The sequence below is a fragment of the Anomalospiza imberbis genome, chromosome 11 (genome assembly GCF_031753505.1).
Source record: "Anomalospiza imberbis isolate Cuckoo-Finch-1a 21T00152 chromosome 11, ASM3175350v1, whole genome shotgun sequence".
NCBI classification, from domain to species: Eukaryota; Metazoa; Chordata; class Aves; order Passeriformes; family Viduidae; genus Anomalospiza; species Anomalospiza imberbis.
In genome coordinates, this window is record NC_089691.1 from 10,533,361 (window position 1) to 10,553,252 (window position 19,892).

At 38.3% G+C, this 19,892-nt stretch overlaps 2 protein-coding genes and 1 long non-coding RNA gene across 29 annotated transcripts in view; 2 read left to right on the top strand and 1 right to left on the bottom strand.

Annotated features, from left to right (window-relative positions):
• Nucleotides 1-19,892, top strand: part of SLMAP (sarcolemma associated protein) — a 455,854-nt gene that overhangs the window by 93,069 nt on the left and 342,893 nt on the right. The gene's annotated exons all lie outside the window — the stretch shown is intronic.
• Nucleotides 1-19,892, bottom strand: part of ARHGEF3 (Rho guanine nucleotide exchange factor 3) — a 111,599-nt gene that overhangs the window by 53,232 nt on the left and 38,475 nt on the right. Inside the window, exon 1 of one of the 6 annotated variants that reach the window (XM_068201820.1) lies at nt 14,618-14,653. The exons of 4 other annotated variants lie outside the window; for them this stretch is intronic. In XM_068201820.1, the coding sequence (XP_068057921.1) occupies nt 14,618-14,638 (21 nt within the window). In that variant the 5' untranslated portion in view covers nt 14,639-14,653. Of the gene's footprint in view, nt 1-7,815; nt 8,019-14,617; nt 14,654-19,892 lie in introns of those variants that run through there. One more of the 6 variants, XM_068201818.1, reaches the window with a different exon arrangement.
• On the top strand, nt 14,806-16,151 carry LOC137480644 (uncharacterized). Its single transcript, XR_011003012.1, has 3 exons — nt 14,806-14,970; nt 15,664-15,865; nt 15,974-16,151. It is a non-coding gene; the product is annotated as an uncharacterized lncRNA (long non-coding RNA).

The following is a 19,892-nucleotide window of genomic DNA, read 5'->3' on the forward strand; positions in this document are numbered from 1 at the left end:
ACAGAAATATCTGAAATAATACTGACTATGTTTGCTTATCCTGTATCAGTCTTTTGTAAGGTTTGTTTTTTTCCCCACTGGATAAACTAATCTGAATTACTATTCTATGGTTAGCAAATGTGAATTCATTGTCAAAAACACAAATCAGGGATGAGATCTGTCAAGTCAGTACTTTGCCCAGAGAGTAATTTCTCCTAAGATTCTATATGCAGACTAGAACATGTTGCAGACTGTTCTTCAATCCTAATTAGAATTCTGGGGACCCAAATGCATGCATCATTCAGCTGTACTCAAAAAATCATATATTGATTCTACTTAAGTCTACTCCAAGTCTTTACTTCACAAAGAGAAATTCTAAAACTGAACAGTACCAGTCCTCCAAACATTGGGCACAGGTTAACTAAAAATGAAGAGCATTTGGATTTGGAATACAGCTTTCTACAAGAGCAGGTTTTAAATGGTGCATGGACCTGGTGTACCTGAGTCTACATTAACTGATGCTTCCAGTGCATGGATGGACAGGATCGAACTGCATCCACAGCTTGGGATGGTGTTCCTTTAAATCTGACATTTTAGACTTGATTTCACTGCTAATGGAGAGTGACAAATGACCACACACACAACAAATGGGCAGCTCCTTTGTTAAACAACCAACTATAAGTTTCTTACTGCAGCCCCATAGCTACAGATTAACACAGAAAGTGGTGCTTCCAACACTGGCCAACTCTGAGGAAAGTGGACTGAGACTATAAATTACATAATATGAACTACCACTGTACCAGGCAAGGCTACAGGATTAAAGTGAACTTGACTGAGGTAGGATATAATTTTACTGCAGAGAGAAAGTTACACAACAACTACGTGTGGGCTCTAACTGCTGCATTCAAAGTGCATGTCTGGGTCCAAAACACAGAGGTATCATGGCCAAAGCAGTGGCCATGAGGACAAGCATTCATGGTGAGGCTATTCAGGTAAAGCACAGCACAAAATGCATTCACCAGGAATTAAAATACTCATATCTCATTTAGAGGCAACCTCTTTGGTTATATAACTAAACATCAATACACTCCTGAGGAACAAATCAGTATCAACTGTGATGTACAGACCAAAAGCAATGAAAAGATAAAACTACATATTGAGTAAGTCTGGGACAGCCTCCACAAAATAGCTCTCTTGGTCTACCCCTTACTTCACTGTGCTAATCAAAGGATCATTCCTCACTTTATTTTAGATCTTCTGCTTACTGAAAAGTACTACACACTTAATATAAAAGCTACTGAATATGAAATGTTATCTGGAAGCTTGTAAATATTATACTCATTATGTTCTCTGTGAGCCTCAGTGGTTATGCAACACCAGTCACTTAATATAGAAATTGTTAAATATTAACCACTGCAGGCAAGAGTAATGATTTAATATTTCTGAGAGTTTCAAGAGCTATTATCATTGTGTAAGCAGGAGGCAGAACTCCATGGCAAAAAAAATCCAATAATTGAGCTACCAGACCATAGATAAATTTCTTTGCCCATAATAAGTGGATTAGAAGCAAAGATTGCAGTGGATATTGTGCAGGGAGCATAAGGTGCTCATTAAATTAATCCCTGCTCTTTGTGAAGATCTTTTCCCTAAAGGGGTTACAAGTCCTGTCTCAGCTGTCATAGCACAATGGAACTGACCCCTGAATCTGCCTGTCCCATAAAATCACCCCTTGATTCTTGCTCCCCATCTCATGTTTCAACTCACACGGCACATGAAGCAACACAAGCCCCTCACCAAAGCAGCCCAGAAGCTAAGCCCAGCGCAGCAGGCTCTGGCAGAGCCCAGGGCTGGGTGAGGAAGCACTGCAGTGTCCCACAGCAAGGCAGGCTCAGTCCTCACTCCAGCCCTGCTCCCTGCCCATCCCCAGCACACTCAGACATGAGAGTGTCCCACTGCAGTGTTGTGTGACACAGTGACCACAGAGCACCCTGGTAACCCCACACTGGGCTATGAGCAGTGGGCAAATGCCATCTCACCACACAGCATCTCTTTATTAGAATTTGTATGTACATGAACCAAACTAAACTGAAAAATATTATGATGCTGTTTGCCTTGCTGGGAAAACAGGAAAGCTTGGAACACTTTGATAACTTTTTTTTGCACAGTATTTAGAGACCTTAAAAAATGGGTACACACCTGCATGAAAACAGTAGCAAGTACATGTTCTGACGAGAAACATATTTGTGTTTTCTGACTGACCACACAGGTGCATTACCTGCATCTGAACAAGTACCTCCAGGCTGAAAAAGCTTTTTATATCATAATTTTGTATCCTAATGTTTGTGATACTGTTGCCCAAAGGGCTGTGCCTACATCCACAGTTACAGACACAGGACCCTTCCTGGCCTTAACACAGCAGGAAAGAGTTGCTTTCCATAATTATCTCACAGGAGATGACAAGGTAAGATATTCAATTATCTATAAAAGTATTGATTTCATTAAAGGAATTAGAGAAATAAGACATTATTCCTTATTGTTATAAGAAAGGTTGGATTAACATAGTCTCCATCACAGGGTATTAATTACCAATATCACAGATTTATGCTTTAGCACCTGGGAGATGAACTGCAAAGATGCACAAAAATAGCTTGACAAAATCCCATCCCGTGATGGGGAAGGAAATGCTTTTCAGAAGAGCTGCTGACTTTTGTTAAATCGTCTCTCCAGTCTAAATGCTTAGAAATGTATCTGCACACAGACTGGTATCAAAATAAATAACAGTTCAAGATAATGTATTTGCATAGGCACATCATACCCTTAGATATTCTTAGTCAAAGACAGACTCATTTCAAAACCAAACACTAAAAAACTTTAATCCTTTTTTATACTGAAATCCATTCTAACAAAACAGACCTTTCCCATGTCCCCAAAACAAAAATTCCAAAACAAAGAAAATTAGAAACCATTCAATTTGCCCGTATTTCAGATTGTTTTCATATGAAAATATATTTGAAAACAATCTTTCCAGAACATACACCTGGACACACCTCAATACTGCTAATTGGAAGAAAAGAACTTTTTAAATAATAGAGTTTTATGATTTAAATAAATGTAAATGAGTAAAAGTGCATATATACACACCTACATACACACACAAATAAAAATATATACATATTTTATGTATACATACATCTGACAAGTGTATACATATATACATTTGCAATAATACAGAAAAGGGAATACCATTTAGCTAACAAAGTTTTGTATCATTTTGTATCATTGTGCCTTTTTACTGTTGAGAAAAAGGCAGTGGGCTTTATGTTCCTCTCTAGCTTATGGCACACTTTTATCAGGGACAATATCTGTATCAGACTAAATTAAAAAACAAAACTACCCAAAGACAAGCAATTTTAAGAGATCAGGTAGAGCAAAAATAAAATCAAAAGGGATTAATGTGGAAGTATGGGAGAAAATTGATCAAATACTTAATAAAAAGTCAAACATCACAGGCCAGGTTTAAACCACACCCCAAAGGGTGGATTATCTCTGCATGAAAAGCAGCATTATTACATGATTTTTTTTTCTTTTAATTTTAGAAAGCAATCAGTATCTCCTGAGCCAGCTGAGAACACCTCTACATCTACAGGGAACCTTCCTACCCAAAGCCTGATAATGGCTTTATGCCCTAGGAATCACAGCTGGTGTTGAAGCAGCTCAGAATAAGGCAGGAGCACATCATCATTTCTTTATAGAACGACATCAAGTCACAACAATAATCCAGACTTCCATGTGAATCTCTAGTCACACTGTTTTTATACAACTTTTTATTAAATCCAGTTAGCCTATAAATTCTCTTGATGTGCAAGTACTTCTTATCAGCAACATCCACATGTTTATACTCAAATATAGATGTGCATTTCTAAGCATCCTTCTAATTCATAAATCTCTAACATGTACACAAGCTGATAAGTTCAAAAAATATTCAGACACTATTCTCATTCTTTTTTCTTTGTAGTTTGTCAGTGCATCCACACCCATCCTACCAGCACACGGATCTCTCTTCAAAAATCCTGAAAAATACCACTTGCTAAGACCATATTTATTCTTTTAATGACTCCGAAAATTCCGTTTGCTGCTGCTCCTGTGTTATAAGATCTGTGTTTCAAGTTTTCACTGCTTCCATTTCAAATCACATTCAAATGATCTCAAAATTATCAAGATCCCAGTTAGTTACACCACAGAGTATGGAGGACTCAGGACAGAGTCCAGTGATGAGGCACAAATAGTACAAAACAGATGTTAAGAGGAATGCAAAAAGGGAGGTAGGACAAAAGAAAACTGGACTGCTTCAATGTTTCAATTCTCCTAGCTAATTTTAAATGTTTCCAAAATTTTAACAGATGACACAGCCAGAAACCGAAAAGTTAGAACATTTTGATTTAGTCTTCCTAATACAAGAGGAATGCCTAAAAACCAGCATCTTTCTTACCTGGTGTTATTACTCAGTAAATGAAATATACCTTGGATCCAGCTTAATTCTAGAAAGTCTGTACAGCAGAAGAATGTGACATATTAATCACACAAACAGCTTGGTCTGCAGTCCCCAGCAATATCTGCTTTTCCAGTTAATATATGGCTTGGTTACGAGATAACCAATTACAATTTCACAAAAAGAGGCAACTCATTCCCTAGAGTTTAAGCCCTTTCAGAAAGGGATGGATCTTCCACCACCTCTAAAGGTCAGCCCTCTTGGCCTTCACCACAGCCTGTCACTCGCCTTCATGCCAGTACCTGTGAGCCTCCCTGTTCATCTCCCATTTCCATGGCTGTACCGCTGACAAGAGTGAGGGATGAAGAAACAAAAGCATCTTAAAACGAATTTCCATAGAGCATAATGCCTTTTTTAGCTGAACAGTGCATCATATGTGCTTTTGGAGACTATAATCACAGAATAGTAAATTCTAACACAAATTTTTTTGAAGTCCAGAACCTGCTACCCTACATTTCAGTATCACAGTTCTTTATGTTATATTGGCAAAAGGAACTTGCAATCAAAAAAATTTCAGTGCTATAATAAAACTGTTTTCCATGTGTATTTCCATAGCCCTCTCCTGTCTCTGGAATACCAGAGACATTCCAGGTTTCATTTTCTCCTTAAGATTATTGCTTTTAAAGAGAAATGTCCAGAGATGCTATGACTGCATAGTCTGCACTGAGACAGGGACACAGTGTGGACAGTTCAGCTTTCCACCCTGCACAGGTTCAGCTGGCAGGAGCCCTGGATACTGATGTTAGGAACAGGACTTGCTTGTTCCTGATATTCCAAAGAAAACAAACAAATGAAAAAACAGACTCTGCTCTGTTACAGCACAGCAAAAACTGCAATGGAGGTGAGGTCATCTCTGCCACTGATGACTTTCACACTTTTCAAACACTTCCAGGAGTGATCACATCTCTGCTGGCCAAAATGGCAGCTCCTTGGCAGCCTCCCTTCACCACAGCCAGCAGGCTCTGCTTCTGCACTGCTTGTTGTGATGGATTGGAGATTTTCCAGTCAATGTAATGTAAAAGGAACACTGAAGTGAACAATGAAATGAAAGTTATATTCAATGTGTTTAACATGAACAACAGGAAATGGGTGTGCATGTACGGGATGCTGTAAGGACAAGGATTAGCACAGCTTTGTTTGAGGACTGGTATTTACTTTGTCTTTATTTAACCTTCTTCCTTCCCCTTTTTAGAAGACAGGGGAGAGGACCGGTAACTGGAATCTAGAACATTTAAATACACTGACACTTCTGCAAACTTTACAGTAAAGTCCAAAGCAAATTCAGCTAAATAAGTCACATTTATTTCTTCTCCACAGGAGTTTTTTGTTGTGTGAGAATCCTTTCTCAGCCTGAATCTGAACACTCCTACATAAATTATGCTTCTAATTAACACAATCAATATCTAATGACTTTAAACTCACCTAATATATAAATAAAAAATAAGATGCAATATAAAAGAGTCCATACACTATTTAGATTCAGCTTCTGTTCTTCTTTCAAACACTTTTCAGCTGGGATCTGTCAGATCCAGTTCTGTATGTCTCCAAGTAACATAACCAGTCAGCATGCAAACAGTCCCTGGATTCCTTAGTCTTCGGCAAGCTGAGGTGATGAATTTGCAGCTCCTGGCCTTGTATGTTTGTGCTGAGGGAGTTTAGCATAGGATTGGTTGTAAAAGCAAGAATAATCAAAGTTGGGATGTTTTAATGCTCTAACGGTTTTGTGCAGTTGCAGGGCACACAGGCTATTGAACATCGAGTCACAGAATCCCTTAGGTTGCAAAATCCCTCTAAGATCACCAAGTCCAACCATTAGCCCAGCACTGCCAAGCCACCACTAACTCATGTCCCTCAGTGCCACAGCTACACGGCTTTTAAAAACCTCCAGGATGGTGATTCCACCACTGACCTAGGCAGCCCATTCTGGTGCTTGACAGTGCTTTTAGTGAAGAAATTTTCCTTAATATCCAATCTAAACCTCCCCTGGCACAACTTGAGGCTGCTTCCTCTTCTCCTGTCACTTGTTACACTTGGGAGAACAGACTGCCCTCCACCTGGCTACACCTTCCTGTCAGGTGTTGTAGATCCATAAGGTTTCCATGTCCCTGATTTACCTCACACTACAGCCCTCTGCCTTGATCACATATTTCTGAGAACTTCAAAGTACAGTTTTAGTCAACATACACACAAGTATTTTGAAATTATTTGGATTCCTAAATGAGATTATTTTTTTAAGTTTTCCAAGAAAGGATGCTGTAAACTGGGGCTGGAGCTGCAAAATCTGAAATCACTTCTGTTCACTGGTGTCCCTAATGGGCTACTCTTACTCACATATTAACAGTCCAAAATCAAAGCTCAACACAAATCATTAAGAACAAGCAAGTACTAAATGCTAACCACTGCAACATGTAAGACAGGAAAGTTTTTATATAGCAGTTTGAAATGACAGATCTTAACTCTGTCTTAACTCTTAACCCTAACTTTGTTCTACTCTTGATGAACACAACAATAGGAAGCATTTATCCCCAAAATATCTAACCTGAATCTCCCTTGCCATGAAAAAAGCCTGTTTATTCCCATGCTACACTTTGCAAATGCAGAGAACTAGTGCCCACGTTGCAATTGTTTACACACACTCAGATAAACCTATACTCACATCTTATATCATCTTGTTTTTCTATACACAAGATAGACTGAATATTTTAAACCTCCCTCAAAGGCTGTATTTTCTACAGTTACTATAAACCTTGCTACTTTTCTGTCCACATCTCTCCAAACTGCAGTGTCCATAACAGCACCTAGTTTTCCAGGTGATACCACATCCACATGCTACAGAGCAGAATCATCCTGCAGCATAAATACAGTGTAAGTAGGATGTGTTACAGCTTTCACTTTGACAATGGAGACAATAATGCATCTTGCTATAAATATTCCTCTTTAAGCCCTAGCATCAACTAAAATTCACATTTTCAGGCTAGGAGACTGAGGCAGAGATGTTTACATGGGTATGACAGATAAGCAGAAGACCTAAACCCATCGCCCTGCAGCAACAAACAACTAATACAGAGAGAAAAATAAACCATCCTCCATCCCACTGGAAATAGCAGAGTACATTACCTCAGCCTTTAGCCAATTTCTTTCTTTACATAAGGAAACATTCCTGCCAAGCAACATTTTGGTTTAATCAATACCCAATCTTAAATCATGGCACGTTTGGAAGGAGTATCTGAGCAATTCCAGCTTACACACAAACAATAAAAAGTTACACAATCCCGATTCACGCTTACCTGATGATGCACAAATAAGCAGCACCACACCATGAGTTATTTTGTATCGTACTCAGATTTTAGCAGGTTCCTTAATTTTCAGCGTGACAGTGGAAAGGCTTTGCTACAAAGGAGTCCCTATGTCTGTCCCTCAGTTTTCGGCAGGAACTCCTCCCCATGCAGCCACACAGTTTGCTCTCGCTTCCTGTCATGCAGCGCACTGCAAGTGTCAGAAGCTGATCTGCACTGTTGTGTATCTCTGTCGTGGCTTTTCTCTCACACACTGGTTCACAATAATATTCTAAACAGACAAAAGTGTTTTACTAACAGCCAATAAGTGAGCAGCACCAGTATGGTGAAGGTAAAGATATCACTAACAGGTTTCTAAAATAACAGGTAGGTGTTTGGGAACTTTGAGCCCCAGTAACTGAAACATTCCATCTGCACCTGTGCAATTCTTAAACAGCAGCAATGGGCTTTAAACTCAAGGGCAGACAACTATGTCCAAATGCAGATGTCTCAGCATACAAAACAGCTGGTAGATACTGGACAGAACTTAAATATTTATTTTACAGATTTTTTTTTTTTTAGCATTTGAGAAGTTATGGGATGTATTTAGGAGGAATTCTTAAATTAACAGAAGCATAATGGTAAAAATGTAGTACAGATTGTTTTAGAATCAGCCCAGAATAAAGGAGCAAAGATAAGTATGGCAGAGCACCCCAATTTTGCATGTAAGGACAAGTGCAGACTTTGATTTTATCCCTAGAAATTCAATATAATTAGAAAGAAAGAATTACACCTCACTCTTGATCTGCCCCTATCCTGTTTAGTCTTTTGTGACTCGCTCAGATCTACAAACACAGTGCTGGTTTTGCTATCAGCAGAATTCTGCATTCTTCCAGTGGGCAAGAATGTAAAAAAAAATTAGTTTGGGTAGCAAGATCACAGCAATTCAAACTTCATCTTTAAAGAAAACAAGTCCTTAGTGAGCTGGTGCAATCTTTCTTCAGAATAAAAAATTTCTGCTGCACTTGGAGGAAGAAGATAAAAGGTGAAACTGATACCAGTGAGCAACCAGTTTCTTTGAGAAGAGGAGCCATGACATCTCTGCAGACAGAAAATACTGACTGAAAGACCTTTCAGAAAGCAGACATTTTAGGCCAAGACTTAAAAAATTCTGAGTGCTATTGACCTGTCTTCTCTGCCCAAAAGTGAGGCAAAACCCAACCTAGCCACCTTCTTTTCACCTTCCAACAGAATATAGTGTATTTTTCCCAGGAAATACATATAAATCCTGTAATCTTTTACAAGTATTATTTAGTCTTTCTTTATTAATTTAGATTAAGGTTATTTCCTAAATCATCTTTTACCCCATACAGGAAACCCTAATCCTCTGCTATCAGAATTTGGTAACACCTGACCCAGGATCAAATATAGAAGTGCAATTTTTTCAAGTGTTATGATATCCATAGCTGTTTAATTGCACCAAAGATGAAGATAGGTATTTCTCAATCAGATTTCCTGGTAACATTTGGATTTCTGTATTCCACTTCCTGGAGACCACAACATGTAAAGACTTTAACTTGCTATGCTTCTTTATATTTGCACGTGCACTGCTCCTTAGGCCACCTATAACCACCTGCCTCAACAGCCATCAGAGTTTAAGAAGCCTAAAGGCAGATACCACAGATCTCAGCTTTATGTCAGAGGCTTTCTCTCATCAATCTAATAAACAACATTTAAAACAGTCTGGCCCCCTGCCTGTATCAATCAACACTAATTAATGGGATGGCAAAACCTGCTTTCTAAGGTCTGAGGGAAGAAAACATTCTATCTGTGATTTTTCCGTGCAGTTGCCCAAGAATCGCCTCTAAGGTACTCTGCACTTTGTTGACAGCAGCATCAAGGGCATCCACCTGAAAGAAAGTGCATCTTGAACTTACTTATATTGTAGACAGCCACACAAGTACCAAGGAAGGAAATCTAAGATACCCTATCTAGATTCCAGACAGCAACTTCATCCAAAGAATGAGGTCCAGAAATCAGAACTGACACACTCTAAATATGTAAACACATGAAAGCTGCTCCTTTGGTCCCTGTGCAGTTACAGCAGTCCTGCCCAGTCCAACAAAACATGAAATGAAACAAGACAGCACCAGGAACACAAGATCAAATAAACAGCCAAAAAATCCACAAAGCTGAGTAAAGGGAATTAAATATTGCTTAACTATAGTCTTCAAGAACAAAGAATGAACACCAGCTATTCTTTTTTCCTTTTTTTTTTAATTAAAACAAATCTGACAACACTATGTTTCAGAAAGTTTCCTGCCTTAGTATTCTCACTTGTAAAATGCCCAAAGCACTGTGGTGGCATAAGACTGAAGCCTGTCAAATGTCTGTAGCCAGCAGCACAAGTCTTTATTCAGACAGCACATAGTTTCCAGTTGCTGTGTCAAAAAACACAGCAAAATGCAAGCAAAGCCACGTAACCAAATTCACTGTTGCTTTCTTCTCCAGAGTTCTTAAAATTACAGATACTACAAATAGGAAAACAAATACATAAAATACTTCTTCCAGGACAGTACCCTACTGTTGCAACCAGGATTTTTACTGCACAAAGGGGAACATGCACATCTCGAGTGCTGTGAGGTTTGACCTGACTCTTTCCAAGGGCTGGGAGAGATACTGGTAGCAAATTCCCTGCAAGTCATCCAAATTTGCCCACCCCATCTCCCACAGTACAAACCACTGAGTTTGCAGTTTCTCATGTATTCTCCCAGAGATAAAGATCTGGGGAACGCTCAGACAATACTTCCCAGAATGTGAAAAAGATTGCCTTTATTTGTTCAAGACATTTAGAAGAAAATAATTTTTTTTGTAGTAGTAGTCCAGAAGCAAGTGCCACACCAAACTGCACCAGCCACTACCCAACTGAGGACCCTCAGGAAGCACTGCAGCTCTCTCCCATCTCCTTCCAGTACCCTTGCAGTCAGGACATGCAATCTAATCTTTTCAGGATTGGTACAACTGCCCTCATTTCATGACCTCTGCACAAGGCTACAGCTCTGCTTTGGACTTTTGCAAGGGTTTGGGAGGATACAAGGTTTGTTGAAACCTATGACTGCTACTTCTGAGAATATTTAAAGTTGTGAACAACTGAAAAGAGTGCTTGGAAGAAAACTAAGTTTTGCAAATTCAGTGGGGAGCCTGCTGGGACAGAGATAGATTAAAACTGTTTTCTCGTTGTGCGTTGTGAGTGTTTTAAGAATGTTAAATTTAACTCTTTCTGAAAAGCTTTGCAAGTAACCACAATCTAGAAAGAGACAGACACAACCTGTGTACAATTTTTGCATCAAAACCAATGTAATAAATATTTTTAAGTGTGCATTTTACATATCCTGAGAACATTACCTCAAATCATGTTAGGATCCTATTATAAACACTGAATATATAGACTGTATATATTCATATCATATTATATTCATCTTCCATTAGAATGGGATATCCCATTTCAAAACACATCCCAGAACCCAGGAATTACAAAGATCTGTCATCATGAATGAAATTTAAGAGCTTCAACAGATCTGAATTTACTTTAAAAATTTAATTTAGTGTTATTAAAGATTGTTACAGTATGTTCTTACACATGCTTAGATTGTAAATTCTTTAGAGAAATAGTTTATTAATATGTTTGTGTAATATCCAGCAGAGCAGAGACCTTATTTTCTGGTTGTTACTATAACAAAATTTGTTTCCAGGCTGCAATAAATAGAAGGCACCATCGTTTTGTTCTTACTAAGCATTTGTGTCAGATTGTAAAAGATGGCCATCATTTTTCACATAATAATCCCAGCATTAGCTTTCAAGAAGAATCTTGCTCTTATGTTTAGAAATAATTAGGATTCATTCTACAACAGAGATGTTTGACCAAATCCAGTTGTGAAAGCACCTCTTTGTTTGGAATGAATGGGAGTCCTAATGGAGAGACCAATAAACCCACTCAAAATGCTTCCTCCAAATCAAGAACAACTCAAACTTCCTTTTCTTTTCCCATCAGCTTCAGGACTGTTTATAAGCTGTTTCAGAAGTTGAGAACTTTTCAGGAGGTTTTCCTTCTCTCCTGGTCCTTAAAAGGATTTTGTTTAGCTTTCGGTCACAAGTACAACTTGACAAACTAAATTAGAACCTGTAGGACTGCAGAGGGACTAGAAATGGAGAGGAAGATGTTAGAACAAAACCTCCAGTATGGAGGATTTCCCAACTGTCTTTGGATATACTTTTGAAACCTTTTCCAAATGTGTAGTCCACTTATTTATTTTTTTTAATTTAATCCACAGTTTTAAATAATAATACCTAAGCACTGCCTAATTGAAAACCCTTACAATCAACTTGGAATGATCAGTGAGTTTTTGTAGTATAAGCACTAGGAGGTTAGACAACAAACCATCAAAACAATTTGGGGAAAATGGAAAGTCACATTAATAATGTATTTTTGTAACAGGCTGTGATCACACCAAGTTCTCCTGCAAGCATCACAACTAGTAAAACCAAACACAATAGCAGTTCAAGCCCCCTACATTAGCACTAGACAATTGAAAATAAAATTCTAATATGAAACAATGCAGCATCAATAAATACTAATGTATAGTTCAAAACTGCTTCTAAAATGTTGGGTTTCTCAGACTGAGTGGCACCAAATTCAGCAAATCAGCTGGACAAGATCATCACTCAGTTAACCATTACAGGTTTCTGAAACAAAGTCATAGGAAATAGTAATTTCACATCACATGTTCTTAAAGAGCAGCCATGGTGGAGTGGGGGGAAACAAAGACAAAGAAATGGGCAGAGTTTGGTTTGAGTTAAACTGAACAGGGGTCAAGTTCATCTGCTGCTGAACAAAGAAAAGAACAGTAAATGACAGCAGGAGTACAAGGTAACACCCAGTCCATGATTAAAGACAGGAAATCTGCTCTATAACAGAACATCCAACTTAGCATAAGAGAATCACAATTGGACCTATCTGCTTTATCACATGCTGCTTCTAGCTCAGTATTGTTTGTATGTGTAAAATAGCTGGCATGGAGGGTTTATAGCACATACAGAATATTTCTACTATAAATAACAAACCACACCCAGAGCAAAAATAAACTTGTTACAAAGCACTTACAAAGATCCATAAAACAAAACCCTACAACAGTAGCAGAACGACCATATGAAGTACTAAAAAAAATTTCTTTGAAAAGATAAAATGAAATTTCATAAAACCTCTCCAAATGGGAGATATCACAGTATTTTCATTATCAGAAAAATTCAAGGTATTAATTGAATAACTGAGCTTTAGTAAGCAGAATATCTACCGTATACAACAAAAGTCATGAGTGAAAAGTCTTGCAGATGTCAAAGTCTGTGGAGGTCTTCTCAGGAATGCCTCAGCCAAGTGCTCTATAAGGGCCTCAATACTCTTGCCCCAAGAAACATAGAATCTAAATATAACTGCCATGTAATCAACTTGGAAGCATCTCTGCAAACTAGGTGGACAGTTTAATGGCTATGTACTTAACCCATAGATGACTTCAGACGTAAAAGCCATGAAAGTTTAATAAAACAGCTACTGAATTGAGTTAATAAAGCCGGTGCAAACTCCTAAGCAGTACAGCACTCCCTAGGTAGCACGAGCAGTAGTAGCTCATAAAACATGCACAAGTTTGTCTGCCTGAGTCCCCAGCTATTGGAATCTTGGAATGTTGAAGTCTAAAGGCCAGCCAGCATCGTTCTCCTTTATAACTAATTATAAACAACTCACAGCTGTAGCTCCAGCACATTCATGTTGCCACACTACTGTATGCTGAGGACCTTGTAACTTACAGTACCCATTGACCCTACAAAGCAATATGGCCATTTATTATAGGCCTAAGAATCCAACACATCAACAAACCATGTTTGGCTGGAATTTCAAAGAAAACATTCTAGTGTGACGTGGCTCATCTTGCATCACACACTGTGGGTAGAATTTAGGGTGATTAAGCCATGCTGACTCAGCACATGGCTTTGGAATAATACATTTTTTAATTCTTCTAATTTGTCTAACTGGTCACTCTGAATTTGTTCTTGAATTCAGTGTATACATTAAGAATATGACAATTCTGATGTGTTTTGAAACTGCAGATGGAACTGACGGCTATCCAGTTACGCAAATGCCACACAATGAATTTCTGATAGCATCTTTATTTGTGTGCCAATATAAACCTTACTGTTCCAAGAGAAATTAGTCTTGTGACTAATCAACAACAGTTCCAGTGGTTTGCTCATAACCAAAACCAATAACAAGCCAAACCATTTAAAACTCCGCCCATAGATTAAGCAGGGAGACACCAAACCCAACCCTTTAACAAAAAAAAAAAACATGTCCAGGATGAATATTTGCTACCATTTATATGCTCCTGTCTTCTGAACCAGAAATTGTGTATAATGGAAGGATATTCGTAATGCTCCGTACATTGCTGCTATCAATGGTGTGAAATAACGTTTCCCTGCTCCTGCGGTGCTCCCAAGAAAGAACTGCAAGAACAGACTTACAGAATTGCTTCTTACTATTTCTGGTGTCAGGTATCAGGGTCATCCTGGCCCAGGAAAGGTCAGTGCTGGACAGCAGCACAACAGCTCCTCCACAGAGGCAGACTAAAGGCAAGTCTGAACAGAGCCAGGCAGTAAAAGAGAAGGGCTGAGACAAACTCTGAAACAGAAGAGCTTGAACCCACTGTGAGAAGACAGAGGAAGAGGAGGAGACAGGTCAGGGATTAAGCATCCATGTATCTTTGACCTGCTGCAGGTTAGAAGACATGGGCCTCTCTGCAAAGGGAGGAGAGCACCCATGGGGAGCAGGGATCCCAGCTGGACTCCCCTGCTCAGAGTCTCTCTATGGCAAGGGAAGGAATTGACTGCTGACTGCTATGTCACAACAGGGACAATTATTCCACTCCCAGCTATGCTGTGAGTACACAAAATAGTCACTTATAAAAACACGCTGTCGATGACAAAGTAACCGTCCTCTTCCGAGGAAGCTGCTGAAATTGTGCATAGAGGTAAACTGAACTAACAAAAAACCACATGTGTTTTTTAATGCATAGGATACCTTGTGTTTTAAAATCATACTGGACATACCAAGAAATTATGGTATTTAAGCACATTTGATTTAGAGACAGTAGTGCATAACATTGTTTCATCAAGTATGAAAAAAGGCCACTTCCAATAAGTTTCTGTTATAGGTAACATCATTGCTTAGGCAAACAAGTATCAGTGGATACAGAAATTAAGTAAAACCAGGCAGAATCCAGGAGAGGTACAGAGGTGCTGTCTATGGCAGCAAATAATAATATAATTTATCCAATTATTCATCAATTTAAAGCCAGGATAAAACTTCTTTTCTCTCTTAAAAATTTTTATTCTGTTGAGATTTGTGCACTCTGAATGGGATAACTGAAGTGTGCCAGTCTGCACAAAAATATACTGTTTTCCAAATACTGTCTGAAAAGTGTGGAATTCTTCTCATTGGGCATGACAGACGCCTTTCCCTCCACAAACACATATGCAGTAAAACTAGCACAGAAACCACTTACATGTCTAAAATTGACTTTCAGCATATTTAACACTTTTTTACAGGTTTCTCATAAATTAGATCAGCCTTCCTCACAGGTGACCACATCTGCATCTCAGTTAGATGCTTTTGAAAAACTAGAAAGGAAACAAGAAAGGAGGAAATAGGAAGAAGCCTCACTGCAATAAATTATCTTCAATCTTCAGGCAACTGTACACTAAACACAAACTATTTCAAGTACAAAATGTTGGTTTAGATTTCACTACCTTCAGCATTGAAGATCTTCAGTCAAATTTGTTGTGTGTGGCAGGAAGGAAATAAAGAAACCATCATAATGGTTCAGATTTCTGCATAAAGCATGCAGGAAATTATGCTCTCTCAGTGGAACAGTGGAAAGGCATATCAGAGACAAGTGCAGACAAAACCAGCATCCTCTTCAGTTCTGCCTACAGCCCAATATTCTTCACTAATCAGGTAATTGCTTTTCTTTTGATTGATTGGCAGTTTCTTCATAGTCACCTCAAATGTCATCATAGCAGCACTGTGTGCCACTACTGCAAATTTACCTTTTTTTTTTTTTAGAAAAACAATCATTTGAAGACTTCCATTTGCATATCTAAGTCTAGAAGTTTATCCTGCTGGCATAAACAAAGTCGGTGCTTTTAAGGGAGCAGGAAGGGAGATAGATAAAGTGACTGAAATCTCAAACTCTCAAGAGATTCTCATTCTTCTTGAATTCAGAACTTCCTTGTTTATAAAACTGACTGCTCTTAGCATGGTAGAAAATAGCATAAGAGCATATAACTCAAGAATGTATCATAATTACCAAAAAAAACACAGAAGCTTTAATCCTCACATCTCTTAATTGTGTGTGGATGACTGTACACATGTAATTCTCATTTGATGGAATGCTTTGTGAAATGAAGCTGTTTCCCACTCTACACAGCAACATAACACATTATTTCCACAGACACTCAGAGCAGCATATTGAAATGCTCTCTCTTATTTATAAGCACCAAACAGTGATGTAGAGGAAAGCCACTTATCTGCATCAAGGTTTTAAGGGAAGGGTGGCATGGAGATAGGAAAGAGAGTGAGAGTTAGTGGTAATCAGAAAATAACACAAAAATAGAATTAATACTATTTTCTGAGGCAAGATCTGTGTTGGCGTTTCCTTTATATTCATTACTGACCTGCCTCTGAAATGTCCTATCCCTTCAGATATTTGTACTTCCTCTCCTTACCAAGTCCCAGCCACAATTTGCTCCCCACCAACACCATCATTTCAGGGTCAGCACTTTCAAATGCTGAACTGATAAACCTGCAGTGCTCTATAGATTTCTGCCTCTACTTTGTACATCCATCTCTCTGCTTTTATACTCACTAGCTTTCCTCCATTTCTATACTCTATCCATTTCCACTGTCTCTCACAATTCTTTCACAGCTCGTTGCTTTTTCCACCCTGACTATCCCTTTTTCCAAGATGCAGATTCCTCCTCTTTCCTTCTCCAATCCTATACCCAAGATAGGATTTTGCTTTTATTCCTTTTCTATATTCTATATTTTATATTCCTTTGCTTCATTCCTTTTCTATTTTAAGTACCACATCTAACAGCTAATCTCCTAAGTTCTGGTCTTTCCTCCAGTATGGGATATTCTTATCTCCATAGGGTCTGTGTTTCTTCCTCTGGAATGACAGTTGTCACTGTAAGTACTTTCCCTTTATAATAGTCTATTTGCTAGACCTGACTATAAACATCTCTTCAAACCCCAAATTAACCTGATGCTTTCTGCATGTGCAGGAGGAGCTTACAGCAAGAAGATTTCACTGCTCAGTAACATAAAGTCTAAATTTTATCTCAACCAGGTTTGGTTTATTCAGTTAAAAAAAAAATGAACTTCTTTCTCCCCACTGATATCTAAACACTGCCCAAAACTCTGGAAGTCACTGCTACCACTATCTGAAAACGACAGAAACATGATGTCATTCTGACTTCAAAATCCCCACTGAGAGAGTTGAATGTGATCTCTAACCATAGAGCTCAAAAGAGCTGCTCAAGATGGAAATCAGCTTCTGATAAATTTAAGTAAGGATAAGAGAAGTGCAGAGGAGTTTCTTTGGTAAATGTGTCACATCCGGGCCTTCCTTATCTTGCTCTGAGGTTTATGTTGGTGTATTTTCCAGGTTTCTTTAACATGTCCTTTTATCAGCATGATACAGAGACATTTCAACTGAGTGAACTGACTGCTAAGCAAGGGCAGGGAGATGAACACAATGTTGCAATTCTGGGCTAATCACTTTATTCTTTATTATTATTTGTGACTGTTGAAATGATCCTGTATTACAGTCTGCAATAATAGAAACAGAAGTTTAAAAAAACATAGCCATCAGTAGTAAGTCAGCTCCAGAGCTGTGTTTGTTATACTCAGCTGTGGCTCTGCTCCACTGTCAACATTAACCTAGTTAGTTTAGCCAGTAAGGTTTTAGTCCTGTTTGAGAAGAGGCATCAAAGCCAACCTATTATCTTTCACTATCTCTATCAAAACCTGTGTGACTTCAAGTCTGCTCATTGGCCTTTTCATAAAACAATTTTTCCAATCATCAAAATAAAATTAATGCTCACACAATGCAAATATCAACAGATACATAGCTCTCTCTTTCCTAGTGCTCAGCTATCTTGGCTTCAGCATCCAAACAGATCAAGTGAACAACTCAAACAGGTTCTTCCCTTGATGCAGCCATTTATGTCTAACAATTAACTGCAATTGCCTACTACACGCTGCGTGAAATATTACAGCTGTAGAACTTGACATCTGTGTTACTATCTCATAAGTTTCCTTAAAAATAAGGTAGCAGCCACCTACAACAGATCTTCATTTCTACGCATGAAGGAAGCAGTTTGAAGATCCATTAACTTGTTGCCTGTTTCCTCTCTAATACTACTATTTGTATCTCCTTTCAGGTTCCTGATTCTGAAGGATATTACTCCCCAGTTTTCTGTTCTTTGTGTACAGCTCACTCCACACAGGATCACAGACCTCATGCTGCCACTGTGAAACCAGTCCTATGTCTTCACTTTAGTGAGCTACTGCTCTGAACTTGGGATCACTCTTTCTTCAGCTACAACTCATACCCACAGTACTCTTCCCACTATTTTCATACCCACCTTCTTCCACAATTACTTTTCCAGTATAGCTGGGAGAGAACTGAGGGCACTAGAGTCAATTTTATTTTTATACTGGCTCTGAAATGCATAATTAATCTACAGCTTAGAGGTTGTTGGTATTTTGCCTACATTCTTGACCATGCCATTGTGAGGGAACTATTTTCTCGGTATCACCAAGAACTTCACCCTGGTGTAACACAAGAAATAGAAACAACAAAAAGCTCACAGTAAACAACAGTGGATGCTCTACTTAAAACACCAAATTAGAATGTGGAAGTCAGTGAGAAATATTTTTTTTTGTTTTAATAAAGTTTACCATATTATGAACAACACAGATCAGTAAATCCATCAATGCTATTAACTCTTTCAGCAAAGCATTTAAGTAATGTATGTCTACATAACTATTTTGTTGGAAGAAGCTCAGAGGAAACAAATTTATATGGTCTCCCAAATACAAGTCAGTCCACATTACTGGTAATGGTAATTTAGTGTTCATTATACTAAAAGAAGTCTGCAAGGCAGAAAAGCCTTTCCTGTAACCGAAAGATTAGGATGACTTGGATACAACATGTAGTGACTTCTCCTGGACTGTATCCCAGGCTCCAGTACTGGCACACGTGGCAAACACGCCACTGCCACAACATCACCATCACATGAAGTTTTACAGCAAATGGTGTAGAAGGGCTCACAGGCCATAGGGGACAGAGAGGGGATAACACATGGATGACTCTCTGAACAAATTAACCTACTAAGCAGCTACCTCTGAAACCTGAAGAAGACAAGAATAAAAGCTCCTGATACCACCAGCAAATATAAAGATTTTTAATGTCACTTGTATTGCTTTTTCATGTATCTTTTCAGTCAGTTTCATTTGGAACACACAAGCTTCCATATTTCCTTATTCAGCCAAGCAAATAGAAATAAAACCTATTCCCTTCTGCCTTGTAAGAGACATACATAATTTTTGTTATGATTTATCTGTACTTCTGCAAAGACCACATATGCAAACTTGCAATTACTCTACAAATATCTATATTAGAACTAAACAGTATCACGCCAATTTCCATTATTTATTTTCAGATATGAAAACACACCCTATTTTTTTTAATTTAAAGTAGGTTAATGTACAGTGTGATTATGTCCTGCTCCCCTCAGAAGAATACAATCAAACACATTAAAAAAAAAAAAAGGCATTTTTAGAAAACCTTTTAACGAGGGTGCAAAATTAAAAGTTCCAGTCTAATTGTTTGCTGATTTTAGTCCTAACAGATCATGGTTTAACTACAAAGTTAAACTGCAACAGAATGCAGCAGGAAGGAATGTTATACCCTGAA